Raw genomic sequence first — 20,059 nt, 5'->3', positions numbered from 1 at the left:
TCTGGGTGGCGCAGTCGGTTAAGCGTCCGACTTCTGCTCAGGTCACGATCTCGCGGTCTGTGAGTTCGAGCCCCGCGTCGGGCTCTGGGCTGATGGCTCAGAGCCTGGAGCCTGTTTCTGATTCTGTGTCTCCCTCTCTCACTGCCCCTACCCCGTTCATGCTCTGTCTCTCCCTGTCCCAAAAATAAATAAACGTTGAAAAACAAAACAAAACACACAAATATCTAAAAAAAGAAGTGTCCCCTCTCCAGAAAGACCTTCACTGATCATCTCATCAAAAATGTACTCCTTTTACATTCTATTCCATACCTTGCTTTATTTTTCTTCACACTATTTCTTACTCTCTGGCATTATATAATTCATTTATTTGAAATTTTAAGTTAATTTTCTCTCTTTAGATTGAATGTCAGCCTCAAGATAACAGGAATTTTTTTTTCTGGTTTGTTTATTGTTGCAAACTCAGAATATAGAACAGTTTTTAGCAATACATGCTCATTAAATGTTGATAAAGGAACAAATGAATTAATGAATCCTCCAGGGTGCGTGAGGGAGCAATAGCTTCCACAATGCACAGGAATAATCCATAATGTACCTTTTTATATACACATAAATAACCAGAAGTAACAGCTTTTATTATGGCTTTTATTGCATTACAATGTAATCATAAGCCATGAAACAATTTGGTCTGCTCAGTAAGTAAAGTATATCTATATTTTACTAGCCTTAAGTGATAAGATAGCTTTTCTACTCATTTGCCAACAACAGTTGTCAAATACAAGCCACTTGACTATTGATATGGGCCTTTGTGTATCCTGAGAAATGGATGTATTCTATGGTGACCATTATGAACTAATGAAGTCATTGGGCTTTGGGATAGATATGATTTAGTGTTTACAAGCCATTTTCTTTAAAAAGTCTGTCCTGGATTTAATTACTTTTGTTATGGCAATGGAAAAACACTTTAACAATTGCCTAATGAGCTAAAAACAAGGCTGGAAATTTCAGTCATTCAGCTGTTTCCTTTCAGTGGGCATGTGAGCCAGTTCACCTTCTCTTATTTTCTTCAGATCTGAACAATTGTGATAGTAGCACTTTAAAGCTGCATAAAAAGAGCTATATAGAAACGTGGCATTCATTGAAGGCTTATAATGATTTTTAATATGCCTCAAGGAAAGGACTCTTTAATGATAACTATTTCTCCACATGTATTTTTTTTGTTGTTGTTTAATGAGAATGATTCCTGGTTGAGCCAAGAAGGAATCAATGACTTTAGATATTGACTGTGTTTTCTGTTGCTATACAATTATTCTTCATTAAAGAATAAAAAGAAGGATTAAAAACTCAGGACAGACACACTGAATTACTTAATATACACTTTCAAATTAAATTCTCACCAAGCCAAATTAGGTATGAGGCTTTTACTAAAAGTAATTTATGATCCAGGATGTTGTTTAAAAAGCACTAGATATTTGGTTAAATTTAGCAGTCATTGCTTTTTATATGTTAACCTTTGTTATATTGTTTATGATCTTATTGGCTAAAGGGGCTGCAAAGCACAGACTAATCTTAAGTTGCATGAGACACCATGGATATCCAACATAAAGCTTTTTAACACTCCAGGAAGAGATAATTATCTCAGAAAGCAAATCCTCTATTACAGATCCATTCACTCACAGAGATTTGTTTCAAAGCATCATGAAATATGAGCTAGTCCAGTATGTTTAGAGCCAAAATCTAAAAGCTCAAGCCTTACATTACAACTTGGATATATCCTTACACATGAAGATGTTTTTACTTTCTCTCCAAGATGACAACCAATAATCAGAAAGTCTTGTTCATTATAATATCTTAAACATAAAAACAAGTTTAAAAATATATTTATTTAGAGAGAGCGAGAGAGCATGTGTACATGTGCATGCAGAAGGGCAGAGAGAGAGGAACAGAGAGAATTCCAAGCAGGTTCTATGCTGTCAGTGCAGAGCCCCATGTGAGGCTCGATCTCATGAACTGGGAGATGATGAACTGAGACGAAATCAAAAGGATGCTTAACCGACTGAGCCACCCAGGTGCCCTTCAAGTCTTTTTATTTTTTTCTTTTTTAAGTTTATTTATTTTGAGAGAGAGAGAGAGAAGGGGGGAGAGAGAGAGAGAGAGAGAGAGAGAGAGAGAGAGTGAGCATGGTGGGGTGGGGAGGCAGAGAGAGAGGAGATAGAGACAATCCCAAGCACTGTCAGCATGGAGCCTGATGCGGGCTCAAACCCACTAACCTTGAGATCATGACGTGAGCCGAAATCAAGAGTCTGAAACTCAAGTGGCTGAGTCACCTAGCTGCCCCTAAAAACAAGTCTTTACTGGCTGAAGACCAGAAATAGTCAATAATATTAAATTGAAATAACTGTGTTGGCAAGAACTGTTATAAATTTTAGAAACTGTATTGTCATCTTAGCTCTGTGGAGAACAAAGTTGTCTAGGATATACCACTTAGCATGTCAGATTTGATGGTATTTTTCTAGGTTCTCTTTCAACTAATCAGGAGTCTCACATAAGTCTTTATAAAGCTAAATGTTAGGGATGTTTTCCATCATTTACATAATAGTCATTGTTCTGGTTAACCTCTGTGTAACAGTCCTAAGCCTTAGTGGTTTAGAACAATAAGCATTTTATTACATTTCAAAATTTCATGGGTCAGGTATTCGGGCATAGCTTGGTTTCTTCTGTTCCACATGGCATTGACTGAAGTTACTTGGTGGCATTCAGCTGGCAGATGGGCCAGTCTGGAGGGTTCAAGGTGGATTCACTTACATGTCTGGTGCCTTGGTGGGTATGGCCAGAACTCTAAGCTCAGACTATTAACTGAAGTACCTTCATATAGCTTCTAGAATGTGGTGAGATCAGGATACTCTGACTTCCTATGTTGTAACCGGTTTCCCCAAGACAAAGTGTTGTAAGAGGCCCAAGCAGAAGCTGCAAGGCTTTTTATGCCCTAGCTGTGCAAGTCCCAGAACATTGCATCTGTCACATTTTATTCATTAAGCAAGTCACTAAGGCCATCTCAGATTCAAGGGAAGGGAAGGAATAGGTTCTATCTGCTATTTCTTGATGGGAGTATGACGTGCTTATATGGAGAGGGAAAAAATTGATGATAGCCTTCTACCATCATGATAGTACTAGAATCATAATGACTATAGACCAATGCCAAGCAGTCCATCACCAAATGATTACTTTCCAAAAGAAAAGTTATCTTTAAAATTCTGCAACTTATAGCAACTGTTATCTTTAGTTTTTCAATTCTAGGTCTGAAATATTTCCAAGTATTTTTGATAGCTATACTGAATTGTTCTAGCCAACAGTTATCCAAGACTTACATGGCATGAATTTTCCTTCATATTATTTTTCATCCCAGCTATAGTTTTGACTGCTTGTCAAATAAAATTTTGTGAGATATTTCAGATAAACATATATACAGAAAAACACAGTGCACCGCAAATCAGAGGTTAATAACAAATCATACCATCTTGAGCCAGCAAGTTATGTAAGTCACCACTGGGGCTCATTTTCCCACATGTAAAGGGGGTTAAAGATGTTACTTACTGCAGGGGTCAATCAATAACAGGAATAAAAAAAGGGTTAGATATCATTACAAATCCTACAAACATCAAAAAGATAATAAAAGGGTGTTTTGAACAAAACATTTGACAACTTAGATGAAATGGACAACCTTTGAAAAACAGATCTTTCCAAAACAAACACATGACCAAAAGAAAATATGAATAGCCTCATTTCTATTTTAAAAATTGAGGGGTGCCTGGGTGGCTCAGTTGGTTAAGCGCCTGACCTCGGCTCAGGTCATGATCTCACGGTTCGTGAATTCAAGCCCTGCATTGGACTCTATGCTGACAACTCAGAGCCTGGAGCCTGCTTTGGATTGTGTCTCCCTCTCTCTCTGCCCCTCCCTCACTCATGCTCTGTGTCTCTCTCTCTCTCAAAAATAAATAAATATTTAAAAAAAATGAATTTGTTCTCAGAAACCTCTTTAAAAACAAACAAACAAACAAACAAACAAACAAACAAATGAAACAAAACAAAACCTTTAGGTCCAGGGAATTTTGCAACCAAATATTAAAGGGAGAAAATAAGGTAATCCATAATTGAAACTTTCAGGTTTTTTTTTAAGTTTATTTATTCATTTTGACAGAGAGAGAGAAAGAGAGAAAGCGAGAGAAAGAGAGAGAGAGAGAGAGAGAGCAGGGTAGGGGCAGACAGAGGGACAGAGAGAATCCCAAGCAGACTCCACTCTGTTAGCGCAGAGCCTGATGCAGGGCTTAAACCCACAAACCACATGAGATCATATGACCTGAGCCGAAACCACGAGTTGGATGCTCTGACTGAGCCATCCAGGTGCTCCAAAACTTTCAATCTTCTAAATAAAAAAGGTCATTAACATTAAAATAAGATAAAAAAAAAAAACAAAACAAAAGACAAAAACCCAAAGGAGTTGTAAGAATGAGTGTGAAACAAACTTTCTGGGTGTAAAGATTTTCTTCTACTTAAGATTTTCTCTCTCCCTCTACCACCTCCACTGCTCACCCTCCCCTCCCCACTTTCTCATGCATGCTCCTGCACTCTCTGTCTCTAAAAATAAACAAACAAACAAATAAACAAATAAATAAAACCAACACAGGAAATGCAGTAAAACAAGTTTAGGAGGAAGAGATAGTCAAACTTGCTAGATACATGTCTCAGGAAAGATAATTCCAAATTGTATTTGGTTTCATTTTGCCTTATTCAAAGAAATGTAACTTGCCATAGTTTATGTGGGATTTGATGCTATATTTAAAAAAAATAGGCACACTTCCAAGAATGACAAAACAGTTGAATTACTCCAGAAAATGAACTGATACAAGATTTAAGATAAGCAAATGAAGCAAAGTATTATTCAGGTTAAAATGAGGTTTCAGAAAATCCATATTCTATTATAGTGTAATGAAAGTGATTTTTCTTTTTTTTTTTTTTTAATTTTTTTTCAACGTTTTTTATTTATTTTCGGGACAGAGAGCGACAGAGCATGAACGGGGGAGGGGCAGAGAGAGAGGGAGACACAGAATCGGAAACAGGCTCCAGGCTCTGAGCCATCAGCCCAGAGCCCGACGCGGGGCTCGAACTCACAGACCGCGAGATCGTGACCTGGCTGAAGTCAGACGCTTAACCGACTGCGCCACCCAGGCGCCCTGAAAGTGATTTTTCATGTCTAAATAGGTAAGTGTAGTTCCCAGAACAATCATAAACAGTAAATATGTGTCACTTTAAGAGAGTTGGTAGAAAACATTCCATGGCAACAAGACCGAATGGCAGGTTCTCTATAAAGCTCAAACAAAGTACACTTAATATGCTCTCAGTTCAGTTGTGAAAATCAAGACGGACTAAAATAAACACTTCTAGAAATAATATATATTTGAAGTTATAGAATAAATGTAGGTGAAGTTTAAACTTCATAAAATAAAATCTAAATCAAGAGGTAAATTACTTAAGATGACGATAATTAATAAAGAATTAAAGGCTTGACTTAAAAAATTTCAACTTAGATTTTAGGTAAATCCAACATAAGGAAGATTTAGTAATCACCAGTAAGGTATCTTTAGCACTACTCGATTTTAGATTTTTGAGTCTTATTTATTTTTAAATCATTTTACATATTGCAATTGAAAACTGAAATCTTGGAGTAAATATTTTGTGACTTTCTAGATGAGGCCTCAAATTGAAAAGAGTGATATCCCTATTCTTTTTTTTTTATTAAATTTTTTTTAACGTTTTATTTATTTTTGAGACAGAGAGAGACAGAGCATGAACAGGGGAGGGGCAGAGAGAGAGGGAGACACAGAATCGGAAGCAGGCTCCAGGCTCTGAGCCATCAGCCCAGAGCGCGATGCGGGGCTCGAACTGACGGACCGCGAGATCGTGACCTGAGCTGAAGTCGGACGCTTAACCGACTGAGCCACCCAGGGGCCCCTGCCTATTCTTAACTATCTTAAACTTCTATTTGCTGTTAACAGGTAAATTTGAGATACACGTTAGGGCAAAAGAGCCAGCCCTGAATTAGAATAGGCTTTGAAACTGAGCAATTTAAAATTCTTATTAAGTTAGTGTTCTATAGCATTTAAAAGTAATTAGACATAAGCATAATGCTATATACTTTATCCACCATCCGTCATTCAAATATAGCCACAAGAGACAGCATATTATTGTGTTTTCCCAAAACTAATTGAGGGTCTACTAGGTGCTAAAGGGGGTCAGATTATGTCACCCCAAAACATATCACTTTGCTTTCAGTTGAGGACAACTGAGAAGAAGCAGACACACACACACACACACACACACACACACACACACACACACACACACACAAAACCTTCTGGCTCTCTCCTATATTAGGAAGAGCAGGATAATTCTTAATTACTAGAGACAACTCTAGACTTACCAGCATCAGAGTAAGCTACATAAAAAAACTTACTAAAACAACCCTTATCTTCCCTAAGTTTCCTCCATATATTTACCTTGCCATAACTTGCCATCCCTACGGACCTAAACCCCTTTACCTTTGTCTTACACTGCTCTTTGTTTTTTTGTTTTACCCGAGAGAGAGACCGAGAGAGAGAGAGGGAGAGAATGAGTGGGGAGAGTGGTAGAGGGAAAGAATCCTAGGCTCTGCAACAATGCAAGGCTCAATTCCACGACCCTGGGATCATATTCTGAGCCAAAATCAAATGTCGGACGCTCAACCAACTGAGCCATCCAGGTGCCCCTCACTTCTCTTTGTTAAGATGCTATATAAGCCCCAAGTTCTGACCACCCGTTTTAGTTACCCATTGCTGAGTTATCCCACACGTATGTGCCATGCATGTGTTAATGTGCTAATAAACTGTTTTTCTCTTGTCAGTTTGTTTCACAGGCCCACACACTCAATCTAAGAAGGCAGAGAAATTTTTTCCTCCCCTATAGTGCCAAAGATGAGTAAGTGTTAATCTCCACTTCTTAGTAACTTGCAATGTAATCAGAGAGACCTGATATGTAAGGTGGTAATTACAACAAAGAATTATCTAGTTATAATGATATAGAGTTTGTAAAGACAGAGGAGTGAAAAACTAAGCGGTGTGTGTGTGTATGTGTGTCCACATGGAAAAGGTGACATTGCAACTGGTTCTTCAGTGATACATAGGCCCCACCACCCATGAAGTTCTTGTTTCAGTTCTGCCCAGATTAACAAAAGAAAGACAGAAAGGGGAGATTTGTGGGAATACTTAATCTAAGTTTGGAAGCAATTTCTCCTGTGCCAAACATTACTTGTTAAAACCAAATGCTCCACTCCTTGTTCTTAGTAATGGTGTCTCTTCATCCTCAGTATTTTGCTATTGCTAAAGAAGGAGCAGCTTACCTCACTGTGCCTTGGACTGGCTTTGCTGTCTTTCTCAGTAAAAGGCTTTGTTTATAGTATTTGTCTTCAGGAATGCATTTCTGTGATGATACCCAGTAACGTGCTTCTGCCTGACAAAGGAGATTAGATTATAATTCTGAGGCAAGACGGACTGCTCGGTCTTCTGAGTCTCAGCTCTATGCCCCTCCTATATTCTACCACATATTTTCCCTTCATATTTTCTCATTTCCCAAGTTAATAAAACTAAACTTGCATGTGGACTGTAAGTTAATATGCCAAAAGATGTTTCAGACCTCCAAAGCACCAAATTTTAACACAGCAAACCAAATCTCTCTTTAACATAGTACTTAAGTGTTCCAGGGAGGAATAGATGAATGCTTTCTTATTTAATGATTGTCTGAGGATTATCTGGAAAATCTGAAGGAGGCTCTTTGCTCTCCCACCTCATTCCTCCCAAACTCCTCATATTTTAATACCCCATCATTGAACTGATTGACTTCTTTTTCATCCATGGTTCAGCTATGTTCTAGTCTCATGTCAGTAAATTCATCTTCCCTAGACTAAGCATATTGGCAAGTTCAATAAAATTAACCTCATTTCACATTTTTGATATGCTAGTCTGTCGTGCATATTAAAAACACTATGCATTTTTATTAATGTAAAACCTGAACCATGCACTGAGGAAAACAAAGATTAGGCTCGCTCTGAAATTGGCTCCTGTTCCATTGCTTCTTATTTTGAATTATATTTCAATAACCAAGAAACAAGTGTACTTAAATAGTATTTTCCAAAAATCAAAACAGTACTTATATAATCTCTGAATTTGTTTTTCTGACAGTCTATATACTAATTTGAACATTAAAATCTATTTTTCAGAAAATATGAAATAACACTGGTTGGAAACTCTTAAAAATTGTGTAGAATTTACCCAGCCCACTTTTGGATATGGGCCGATTATCCTTTTAATCCCAGTTCTATTCCACATAGCTAAATTGGTGGGGGTTTTGTGTATTCAAATCTAGAATACACATTTTCTTATGTTTTTGTTGCAGAGTGCTTAGGAAATAAAGTATGTAAAGAGCTTTATGATCTATGGCACAATGTAGAATGTAAGGTATTATTGCATTGTCTAAATTTTTTGGAGTCATTTATCCCTTTTCTAATATAATAGAAATTATTATGGCTTCTCTTTCCAGAAAAATGTCTATATACATAAGATGTCGCATTAAATTTTAGGGGGTACAGTGACCCTCCTGGAGACTTCCTAAAGTCCACACTTCCAAGTTACAGAACTCTAGTCCTGGAAGAAATGGTACTTCACATTTACTAGGTACTATTTATAGCATGCCAATGAAAGATTTAAAGTAGCATTCCATATGTCAAAGCTATGTTCTCAAGCTTTTGTGAGATTTACAGAACATTTGTGTGGATTATAAGCTGCAGGCCACTGGATGCTATAATGTCTCCAAATATTAAAAAAAAATTAAAAATAAAGTAGCATTATTTACATTATAATTCAAGTTAGTAATTTAACAGAGCCTGCTTGAATAATGGGGCAATAATGCATCATGGAGCTGCAAATTGGTTAACTTATCCAGTGACTATCTCAATGTGGAGACAGCATTAGACCCAACAAAATAATTCCTGAAATATGGTTTAGTAGGTGACAAGTTACTTACTTGACAAGTATTTATGGAGCTCCTACTCTGTATGAGAAATTGTGCTACACAATGAAGCTTTTATTAAAAGCATGTAAAAAGCTTGTACTTTGAAGGTATGAAAATTTATACTGGGGAGATGAGAACAAGTAAAGAAGCAATAATGATACTGGTAGATAGGTATTATGATAGGAAAAGTAAAGGTAGCTAATAGACTAAAAAGGGCATCTGGAAAGGCAAATGAAGGCTTTGTAGATAAAATAATGAATAGGTCAGTCCTAAAGGATGAATAGAAATAAACCCATTACTCTTAAACATGTGCTTAAAAAGTCAGCATCCTATAAGCCTTGTAACAAAAAACTGCAGTCCTTCTCCATTTCTTACTCCTGAGTCAACAATTTCCAACGACATATGTGGATTCTTTATGTATTTACCTATTTAACTCAAAATAATATGCTTAATTTGCTATTTTTAAAGTTTTTGCATTTAGGCATTATCTTTTGATATCCCACTATGGTTGATGAGGATTTTGCTTCAATTACATCATCCCACTCCTTGCTCCTGGCCCCAGCACAATTATATATGCACGCCTCTGGATGCGCATGGCACACACCCCCCCGCCCCATATTATCTTCCTAATATATCAGTGCTTATATTGTATTTACATTATTTTAACGACATACTAAGTATTTTTTAACTATGTATTTTTTAACTACATTATTTTAATTATGTATCTTAGTATGTACTAAGAAATAACGGCTTGACCATTCTACATATTTTGTGTATTTTTTCCGATTTGTTTGCATAGTTTTCTCTGTATTTACTATTCATTCAACTCTAAATTCTACCCCAGTCAGTTATTCTATCAATTTTTATCTTCTTGAAGAACTCCCTGAGCCTTCTGCCCTACTCTAATTTGGACTGGTGGTCAGGCTATTAAATTGGGATCTCCCTTAACTACCAACTTGGGATTCTTTCTGCTTCTTTCTCAGTTTGAATTTCCTTTTTCCTATTTCTTTTTTTTTTAATTTTTTTTTCAACGTTTTTATTTATTTTTGGGACAGAGAGAGACAGAGCATGAACGGGGGAGGGGCAGAGAGAGAGGGAGACACAGAATCAGAAACAGGCTCCAGGCTCCGAGCCATCAGCCCAGAGCCTGACGCGGGGCTCGAACTCACGGACCGCGAGATCGTGACCTGGCTGAAGTCGGACGCTTAACCGACTGCGCCACCCAGGCGCCCCTCCTTTTTCCTATTTCTAATCTCGGGATCAATTGAATGATAAAATATCATCACAGGTATAATTTTATAAGACAGGCCATTCTCTTAATTTTCTTTTACAGCCTTGTTTCCCTAGGATGCATTTCCCAATAGCTGCCTTAGAAAAGAGAGGATGCAATATTTTGAGACTTTGGATACAGGATTTGATCTTGGAAATCTTTTTCTCATAATTTTCAAATCTTTGATCTCTTGTCTTGCTTCCAGTGTAGCCATTCAGAGGTTTGAAGCTGTCCTATTCTTGACCCTTTGTGGATTTTTTCTTGATGAAATAAGATCCTCTTTTTGTGTCTAAAGTTTTGATTTTTAAAAATAATGTGCCTCGGTGTGTCCCTAATATCACACTTTAAATTACTAGGGTTCTTTTTAATACTCCTTTTTAAAGATGTATCGTTGGGGGGCCCGGGTGGCTCACTCAGTTGAGTGTCCGACTTCATTTCAGGTCATTATCTCACAGCTCCTGAGTTGGAGCCCCGTGTCGGGCTCTGTGCTGACTGCTCAGAGCCTGGAGCCTGTTTCAGATTTGTCTCCCTGTCTCTCTTTCCCAACCCACTCGCATTCTGTCTCTGTCTCTCTCAGAAATAAACATTAAAAATTTTTTTAAATAAATAAAAATGTATTGTTTTTGTTTTCAGGTATACAATATACATCTCTTTTAATAAGAGTATTAAGTATAGTTTGGTTCTTTCCCCTAACTCTTCTTCTACTTAACAGTATTTTCTCTAAATTGCTGTTTTGTACTTAGTTGCTATCTCTAATACAATTGACTGTCAACTGTCAGCAGGACACTGATGAGAAACTCTTCACTCAGGGATGAGCCATGTCCATAAGCTTTACTGTAGAGCAATGATTCTCAACTTTTGCTGTATAGGAGAATCACCTGGGAAAAATTTTAAACCACAGATACTCAGGTTTTATACCTAACTGAATCAGATTGAGTAATGAAACATTTTAAAACCTCTCGAGTGATTTTGATGCAGTTAAGGGTTAAGAATCACTACTGAAGAGTGACTTAGCTGGACCCAGCTGGAACTCCCAATGTGAAATCTTGTTTCATCATCATGAGTTTGTCAAATTCCCAAGAGAAATCTAAAGGGTGTAAGTTTGGTTGCCACAATTCTGGGAACTGAATATATTGGCAGAGGCTAGGTTGGAGCTCACTATTCAGCTTTCACTTAATGATACAAACTTTCACTATAAACTTTCACTTAATACCTCTTTTTCAGTACGGTATAGGGATACCCGTGATCTTTTCTGAAGAATTTGTTTTGTCCTCTCCAGAGAATAAACTTGCAAACCTTTGAGTTTAGGAAAGGGACACCTGCCAAGCTGTGTGAGGACTACTGCTTGTTAATATCAATTCTATTCTTTTAAAAAAACATGTCTTCACACCTCTTCCTCCAATTCCAGAGATACCTGTTGACTCCAGTTACTGTCTTTCAGGACTCTGTGATACAAACTGAGTTGCTTTTTGGCTTCTTCACATTTTCTAGAGCCTCTCCATGTGGCTTTGGCTTTTCCAGTATGGTATCAGGGTAATCACACATTTTAGAGGGCATCTAGCATTCGAAGAGATACTGTTCCAAAGAAGTAAAAGCTGCCAACCCAATTAAGGGCTAAGTTTGGAACTGGCTGCATCGCTTTCACTGTATTCTATTGGTCAAAGCATTCACATAGCCCACCAGATTAAGAAAGGTACAGAAATAAATTTCACCTCTTGATAAGGGAGTGGTAAGGTCACAGTGTAGGAAAGAATATAGAATGAGATATATTCTATAGCCATACTTCGACTTACTTCCTTTTTAATTATATAGGATAGAAAACAGAAAATATTTGAGTGGGGATAGTCTACCACACACACACACATACACAAAATTCAGAGATGGTATAGCAGATAATTGGTAAACTGTATTGTCCACTGGAGACATGGAATGTTTCAACGATTATGTAAAGATCTATAACTTTCCCTAAACATTCTAAGGTATCAAGGGCCCATTCTGTTAAGAAGGTTGATTTTAAGTGACAAGAATCAAGTAGGCAAATTCAAAATGTTCATCCAAACATTTATTGAGTGAATATTACATTGTCAAAGAAATAAGTGATTAATGAAAATTCTGCTTTATAAAGCTTGCAATCTGGTCAAAAAACAGCCATAAATATCATGAAGTAAGAAAGTATACGGCAAACGCTGTTATGGTGTTATAAAATGAAGCCCCGTAGGAGCAGAGAGAAAACAATTTTGACTGGAAAAAAGGAGATGGAATTCAAATTGCAATTTTGACTGGTTAAATTTCAGGAAGAAAGTCACCTCTATATTTGGAAAATGCTAAATAAGTAGTGCAGCTAGAACACATGATGAAGCCAATCACATAGGATCACATATAGTAACAAGTTTGGTTTTATTCTGTAGGTATTCAAGAGTAATTTCAGATTTCTGAGTTGGGAAAGTTAAGTAGTGGGTGGATGCTATAGTTAGATCTATAGTTGAAGTAAAAAGCTGACAGAATCCACAATGATATGGAAGGGATTAAAAATATGGCAAGATTAGCTAAGAGATTGCTATAATAATGCAAGTAAGAAATAAAATTCATCAGAATCTCCAAATATATTTAGAAGTTAACAGGTTGGAAACATCCCGAATTGAATATAGGCAGGCCAAGAAAATATCTTAAATATTTATAATTTATTAAATTTAAAGAAATACAATGAGTTTAAATTATTCCTGAGTAAACTACAACTTCAAACAAATGGAAAATAACTACAATATACACAGTTAAAAACAGAGTTGAAACATTACTTCATAATGACTTACCGTTATTTTCATCTATACTATTTTTATTAAAGTACTGTAAAAATGAAATATAAGAATACTTAAAGGTAACAATATTAATTCTACCAATTATCTGCACACAATTTATGAAAAAATTTAAAGTTTTTTCTTTTTTTCTCCGATGATCACATAAGGACATGTCTAAATCAACTTTTTGTATTTAGCAGACACATATTTATATAATACCAATTAACTTTATCAGCTTAAAAATACTAAAATGTGGTCAAAAACAATCACCGTGAATTTACAAAACAATTAGTATACTATTTGCTGTGCAGTCAACTAATATTTATTGAGCACCTCCTATCTTCAAGGACCAGAAACATGCTACCTCAAGAATTCTCAAAATCTTTCTTGAAGTAATAGTATTTTTTACTTAAAAAAAAAAAATGAAAAAAATATGAATCACACTGATCAGAACTTGCTCAATACCACCATCAGTAACATATTTTAATTATATGAAGTTACAATTTTACAAGATCTTTTTTGTTTTCACATTTCTGTTGTTCCCATTAAGTCTTTGCTTTCACATTTAAAAAAATTTGTATGGATATAAGCAGTATTTTTATTAATATCACCATTTCTCTCCTACTTGCCTAAGAACATCACCAAATATCTATAATTTCTTATGTATTTTAATAAAATATATGTAAGTGAGCATGTAGAATATTAAGTACTACTCTATCATTCTGGAATTTAAAAATGACAAAAGCACACATTTTTAAAAGTTACACATTAAACAGATAAAAGGTATGATTTCTAAAAGTAATATATAGATTTTTAAAAATTAACCTCATTAAAACTTTTGGTTTGCAAATTATAACCTTAAATACAGAATGTTAAGATTAAGTGACTCTGTACTATGATGGTCAGCTACATATACGGTACTGAAATACATGTTCTTTCAAGTTTAAGGTACCTCTTCTATGAACTGGCTAAAAGATGGCTATTTTAGTTCAAGTGGATAAAATTATAAAAAGAGTACCTTCCTTTGTTACTACAGATTACTATATAGTCAAAACGTCACACACCACAGAATTTTGAGGATAATCCAATAGTTAATAACATCAAATGCTAGCCAATATCTATTATTATGTATCTATTACCTTATAGAAAATTTGTTCTATTAGAAGTACCTGAATAGAAAGGAAAAGAACTATAAACAGACTAGATTTATTTTACAGATTACAGACTGAGATTCAATAGTAACTTGCCCAAGTCATAAGCTAATGGTAGAACCAGGACTGATACCTGAGTCTATTTCTCTTCTGGATCCCTTTCACCATATCCATGCTCTCCCATTTTATGAATCATATTACCATATTATTTATTCACTCTATTTTAACTTTAATTTAGAAGATTACCAAATAGTGAAACTTTTTCTCTACAGCCCAACAACTCTCTAGTTTTTCCCAAAAATGAACATTATAAGAACAGGATACAGTTCATAATATTAGAACACTTAGCTTCATTAAGATGAGAACTTTATACAGGAAAAAGTTCACTTTACATATAATTTGGTTTGGCTGCAAAAAGCTTATATAAAAGTCACAGCTTTAAAACATCTTAACACTCTATATCATAGTAACTTCATATGTTGTGAAGTGGTTTTCTATAATCTTGACATTTTCTTCAGATAGCCAGTTTTCTTGTTTTAGCTGCCTTATAAGAGCTTCCAAAGACTTCAATCTTCCAAGAGTCTGTTGTTCTTGTAGCTCAAGAAGAGTTATTTTTGAATGTAGTTTAGAGACTTTCTGCCAGAGATGTTCCTTATTTATATCTTGTCTGCAGTAAGAATGTTCAATTTGTAAAACTTCTGTCTCATAGTCTACATCCTTATATAAGGAGTCTTCAACGTCTAGATCTTCCATTTCCACAGTTTCTTTTTGAGCAGGTACAAAAGAATCAATCGTAGGTTTGGAATTTTCTGTGGGTACAAAAATGGCAATAACAGATTCTTTATTTGTATTTAATTCTTCAACTGTTTGAGTAATTGTGCTGAATAAGAATGGACTTTCCTGTGCTGACTTTATTTCCACAGAATTATTTGTAAAGTTTGCATTAGCAAGATGATTCGTAGTGATTTCGAGTACTTCTTGGGTTTCCAAAGATGGTTGAGTATCTTCTGAATTTGAAGTTGTCAAAGTAATAGTTGTAGAATTGAGATTCTCAAAAGATGTGTGAAAACCACCTATGTTTTGGGTAACCGATGTTTCCAAAGTAGATGCTGGTTTTCCAATATCTTGTTTAATCAGATTAAGAGTTAATATGTTATTTTGTATACCTTCTGTTTTTGCAGCTGGTGGCTTCACCAAGGTAGAAGAATTAAGTAATTCTGTGTGTTCAGGGAGAATATCTGTATTAACTGTATTTTTCTTTAGCTCATTTGATGCAAATGATTCTTGTGACTTGGCTTTTAGGCATACTTCTTTCTCATCATCTAATTTTTTCTTCTGAGATATTTTTTTGGAAGGGTCTTTTTCCTAGAAAATAATATTTTCAAATTCTAAAGATGTCCTCACTAACCTTATTCTCTTATTAGTCAGTGCTGAATAATTATAAATTGGCCAAGCAAATTTATGCAGTTAAAAAAAGTTCTAAGCCTATAACAACTCAAATTACTTCAAAGTGTTTTTTATAAAGTATTAAGCACATTCAATATATGATGGAAATATTTCAGATCACTCAAAGACCAGTAACAAAATCTTAGATCACTATCTTATGTCAATAACTTAATGATTTATGCACATGTTATCTTTGGTTCTTAAGGTATGCTTCACAATGGTTTAATTTTTTTTTTAATTATCATACTTTTAGTAAAAGCATAAATTAGTTCTTCCTTTTTCTCAAGCATCTGTTTCCCCAGCAGTTATCTTTCCCTCTCCCTCCCTTAACCTCATTACCTGCGACCCTGCAACCTACCACCCTGCATTATCCCCCTCTCCCCTATGCTCTGCCTCCAATACCTGATTATCTTCAGGCAAAGAAAATATTGTTGGAATTGCAGTTTGTTTCAAATATCGAATACCCCATCTGATGTCAAGAGAGTCAGGAGTAAAATGGTCACTACACAGGAACTGGTATTTACTGGGAACCCATGAATCACGTTTCATATTCTTTAACCATTTTTCAAGTCTTTCTTTGTCATGTAGAGGAAACCTGAAATTAAAAAAGGAAAACTTTGCTATATTTTTACAATTTTGCCAAGTTCCAGGACTGCATACATAGGGTAACCTATGCACTGAGTGCTGCAAAAGCAAGGCAACAGTCCCTACCATGTAAGAGCATCTTTGTGATAATTACTACATCCCCTCTCGAGGAAAGATGAGTAAGCTCTAAGACATGTAGCCAAAGCTTTTGAGAAGACTGGCTGGTAAAACAGAACTCAGAGTCTCTTCAAGTAAAATATGTGTGTTCCAACAAAGGATAAAATCTACTCATATTTTCTGTGGATTATATTATATTTTTATTTTGTTGTATGTTTTGCCTAGAACTGGGAAAGAGCTTGGCATAAACTACAAAGTCCTATTCAAATGTATTCTATACTGATACTATATACTAATAAGTCAAATGGTGTCTTTTCTATATTTCAAGGAAGTATTAAACTTTAGGCCCTTATTAATATTTTTTTTAAAAGTTAGTTCAAGTAAGTGATTTAGTTGACAATGAATACTATATTTTATAAAAGTACTAATATTGCATGCCCTTTACCAGAATCAGCCTCAAATGTATCCATACATAGTCTACTATTTCTAAACTTATATGACCAATAAACTGAGAACCCTAAAATTCAAATTATGAAAGAAAACTGACACAAGAACTAAAAATGTTGTAAAGAACAGCCTCATATTTTATAACATGAAATTGAAATAAAAGAGAAAAGACAGAGAAAAGTAAGACAGTTCTTTTTGTGCTGTTCCTGGGCTGAAAATAACCTCTATTTAGAGTTGGTGCTAACATAATGAAATGTGTGTTATAGGCAAAATTAGGCTAATGACAGAATCTGAGAGAAAACTTTTCCTACCAATCTAAATAGGTTTCAGTTAAACTCCATTAAACAAGAGTTAACAGTAGTTCATATTTCAATGATTTTATGAGAAGTCTAAATTCTTATTTTATATAGAAAGCACAATTATACATTCCCTTTCAATCCCAACCATTTAGGTTATGCTTTGTAATAGCATGCCTCTCCCCGCACCCCTGCAAATATTGATAATTTTATAAGATGCTAAGGAGGGGTGCCTGGTGGCTCAGTCGGTTGAGCATCCGACTTTGGGTCAGGTCACGATCTTGCAGTTGACGAGTTCGAGCCTGGCGTCGGGCTCTGTGCTGACACATCAGAACCTGGAGCCTGCTTTGGATTCTGTGTCTCCCTCTCTCTCTGCCCCTCCCCCACTCATGTTCTGTCTCTCTCTGTCTCAAAAATAAAGATAAACATTAAAATAAAAAATTTTTTAGAAGATGCTAAGGAAAAGGAGTCTGGGTACTTTGTAGGAAATAATTTTTAACCCAGATACCCTTATATGGAATAATCAGATGATCTACCTTTGTAAGTTCTTACCATAGATACAATATTCATACATGGTTTGAAAAACTTTTAACCTTGCATGTATCAGTAATTTAGGTTGTAAGTATAACACACATAACCAGAAAAGACATTTAAAGGCAAAAATAATTTTCTTTTCAGAAGACCTGAATTCTGTTAGCCATAGGTAAGTTCATACTTTTTCTGCTACATCTAAAAAGGGAATATGCCTTTTACAATATTTTTAAATGTCATTTTATGTATAAGCACGCTGTTTGCAGATTATTTCTATTGTACCTATACTAAGTTACCAAACTAAAAAATAAATAAATAGATAAATAATTTAAAAAAATCAGTTTGTGCATATCCTCATTAGTAACTGGACTGCAATACTTTCTCAGCAGGTAAATCTCTAAGAAATCTCCTGGAATAGGTTTCCTGAACAACTTCGTATCTTTACAGTGTGGTTCAATTTGCTCAGTAATTTTGTTTCAATGCCGTATTAATCCCCCCAAAAAGTATAAAATAATCACAGTATAAACTGAATATTATATACATATGTAAACTGAATTATCAAATTAGTATACAGTAGAGCTTATTACAGTGTTAGCATTAACAAATTCAATTCTTCAAGTTTGGTGCTATTAGGGGACTAAAACTAATTCAATTTTTATTTTTCAGACTACATATGGAAATAAAAAACATAAAAAACCCACTTTCAGTAAATTCATAATTGGAGGGAAAAAAAATCTTTACAACTGACCTCCTCTGGCATTATTATTTTTCCCTCCTTAAAAACAGTAACTATGGAAAGATTAACTTAAAAGAATTTGGAGTCTGGCATTATTCCCCCTAAATCCAAGGCCAAATAAATCTGGGAAATATGAGGCTAAATCAAGTTTAACATGATTTTTTGCTACAAACCTTCTCAGAGCCACAGCTATTGATAACTAACAATTCCTCTCAAAAATCACTCTGCATCTTGTGGGCTATGGGTGGGAGACAATCCTGGAAATATTGCCATATGTAAGTTATTTTGGGTTACCAGGTTGTTTTATTTTTTTTTTTCCCATTAGTTAAGATCATGGAAAGCAACTGTATCCACGAACACAGAGTTTCTGGTTTAAAGTAAAACAGGCTTCAAAAAATAGCTGGTGAAAATCTACAAGAGTAAAAGACGACCAGGTTAGAGCTAAATGAATTATTTTTACAAACAAGAAAAAAAGGAAACAGAATATTGCAAATATGTTCATTCTCACATATATTAAGCACGTACTGACTGGCAAGTGCAGCTTTACCTATTTACACACAAAGTGTGAAGTAGGTACAATTAATAACTCCACGGGTGAGAGATCTCAGGCACACAGAGTTCAAACTTTGCAGAAGGTCATTCAGCTACAGAGTAGTGGAGCCAGGTTGTGAACCTAAGTCTGGCTTTGGAGCTTGGACTCCGAGTTACTACTGCTTCCCTCTTCTTCTGAATAAAAATGAACACTTCTGTGGGTTCACGGAAATATTTCGTGGCAGTAGTAGTTTGGAACAACACTTAGCCTGTTGTCTGTACAAATAAAAAGTCTACAGAGCCCTGAGCAGGGCACAGGTTGTAATCCTGGCTTTGTCACAGAACTTTCAAGGTAACCTACTTTCTGAAGGGCCTTAGTTTCGTCGGGAGAAGACGGACTTAAGAACATCTATGCAACCTAACTCACAGAAGGTGTAAATTAACTGTGAATGCAACGTCCCACTCGGCGGGTTTGATGTGTGCCTTAAGTGGTGGTTAACGTCGTACAATAAAATGAGATCAGGTGAGGTGGGGAAACGCTCGGAAATCCACGGAGCACCGCCCAAACTCTACTGTTTTAGGGGGCTATTTAACACCCAAAAAGGCCCCTACATGCCTCGCCACCAGCCCAGTGTCCTAGCCCAGGGCATTTCTAGGTAAACTCAACTCGACCCTTAACATCCTTCTCCCGCGCAGTGAAGAGCCACGCCCGGAGAGCCGAGGACGAATTTCCAGATAACCCCAAACCGTGGCTACAACGGCCACAGGACAGTGGCCCAAAGACAAGGCGTCTGACGCTTCTGCTCGAAGGACAACTTACGGATAAAAACTCAGCTTCCGGTCCTTACTGTTTCGTCCCCGACGGTTCTTACAGCAAATCGCTGCGCAATAGCGAGGCATCGCTCGGGTGCGGCCCAGAAGGCCCAGGCCGACGAGGGGCGCTGGCGGAACCTCCTTGCCAAGGTGGGGCCGCAAGTCCAGGCGGTCCGAGGCCACCGCGCCTGCGCCGGAATAAGCCGAGAGGAAAGACGCTACAAAAGTCGACTCACTTCCGCTTC

The 20,059-nt window shown here is 36.1% G+C and overlaps 2 protein-coding genes across 2 annotated transcripts in view; both read right to left on the bottom strand.

Moving 5' to 3' along the window:
- Nucleotides 1-19,946, bottom strand: part of ELMO1 (engulfment and cell motility 1) — a 730,817-nt gene extending 710,871 nt beyond the window's left edge. Inside the window, exon 1 of the mRNA XM_027075272.2 lies at nucleotides 19,822-19,946. The gene's annotated coding sequence lies outside the window, so the exon portion shown is untranslated. The remainder of the gene's footprint in view (nucleotides 1-19,821) is intronic.
- Nucleotides 13,029-20,051, bottom strand: THAP5 (THAP domain containing 5). Its single transcript, XM_015065016.3, has 3 exons — nucleotides 19,822-20,051; nucleotides 16,161-16,353; nucleotides 13,029-15,677 (listed from the first exon to the last, which is right to left on the bottom strand). Exons 1-3 carry the CDS (start codon nucleotides 19,899-19,901, stop codon nucleotides 14,769-14,771), a joined length of 1,182 nt encoding a protein of 393 aa, XP_014920502.2. The 5' UTR covers nucleotides 19,902-20,051; the 3' UTR covers nucleotides 13,029-14,768.
- Between the last annotated feature and the right edge of the window lie 8 nt (nucleotides 20,052-20,059).

Source organism: Acinonyx jubatus, chromosome A2 (genome assembly GCF_027475565.1).
Source record: "Acinonyx jubatus isolate Ajub_Pintada_27869175 chromosome A2, VMU_Ajub_asm_v1.0, whole genome shotgun sequence".
Taxonomy (NCBI): domain Eukaryota; kingdom Metazoa; phylum Chordata; class Mammalia; order Carnivora; family Felidae; genus Acinonyx; species Acinonyx jubatus.
Note: the sequence above shows the minus strand (reverse complement) of the source record. Positions and strands in the feature narration are given on the sequence as shown.

Excerpts from the sequence above, each read along its gene's own strand:
- THAP5 (XM_015065016.3), bottom strand. The coding sequence starts at position 19,901 with ATGCCTCGCTATTGCGCAGCGATTTGCTGTAAGAACCGTCGGGGACGA. Across the intron at positions 16,354-19,821 it reads CGGAAGCTGAGTTTTTATCC|GTTTCCTCTACATGACAAAG; the intron begins GTAAGTTGTCCT and ends TTTTAATTTCAG. Across the intron at positions 15,678-16,160 it reads CTTTGCCTGAAGATAATCAG|GAAAAAGACCCTTCCAAAAA; the intron begins GTATTGGAGGCA and ends ATTATTTTCTAG.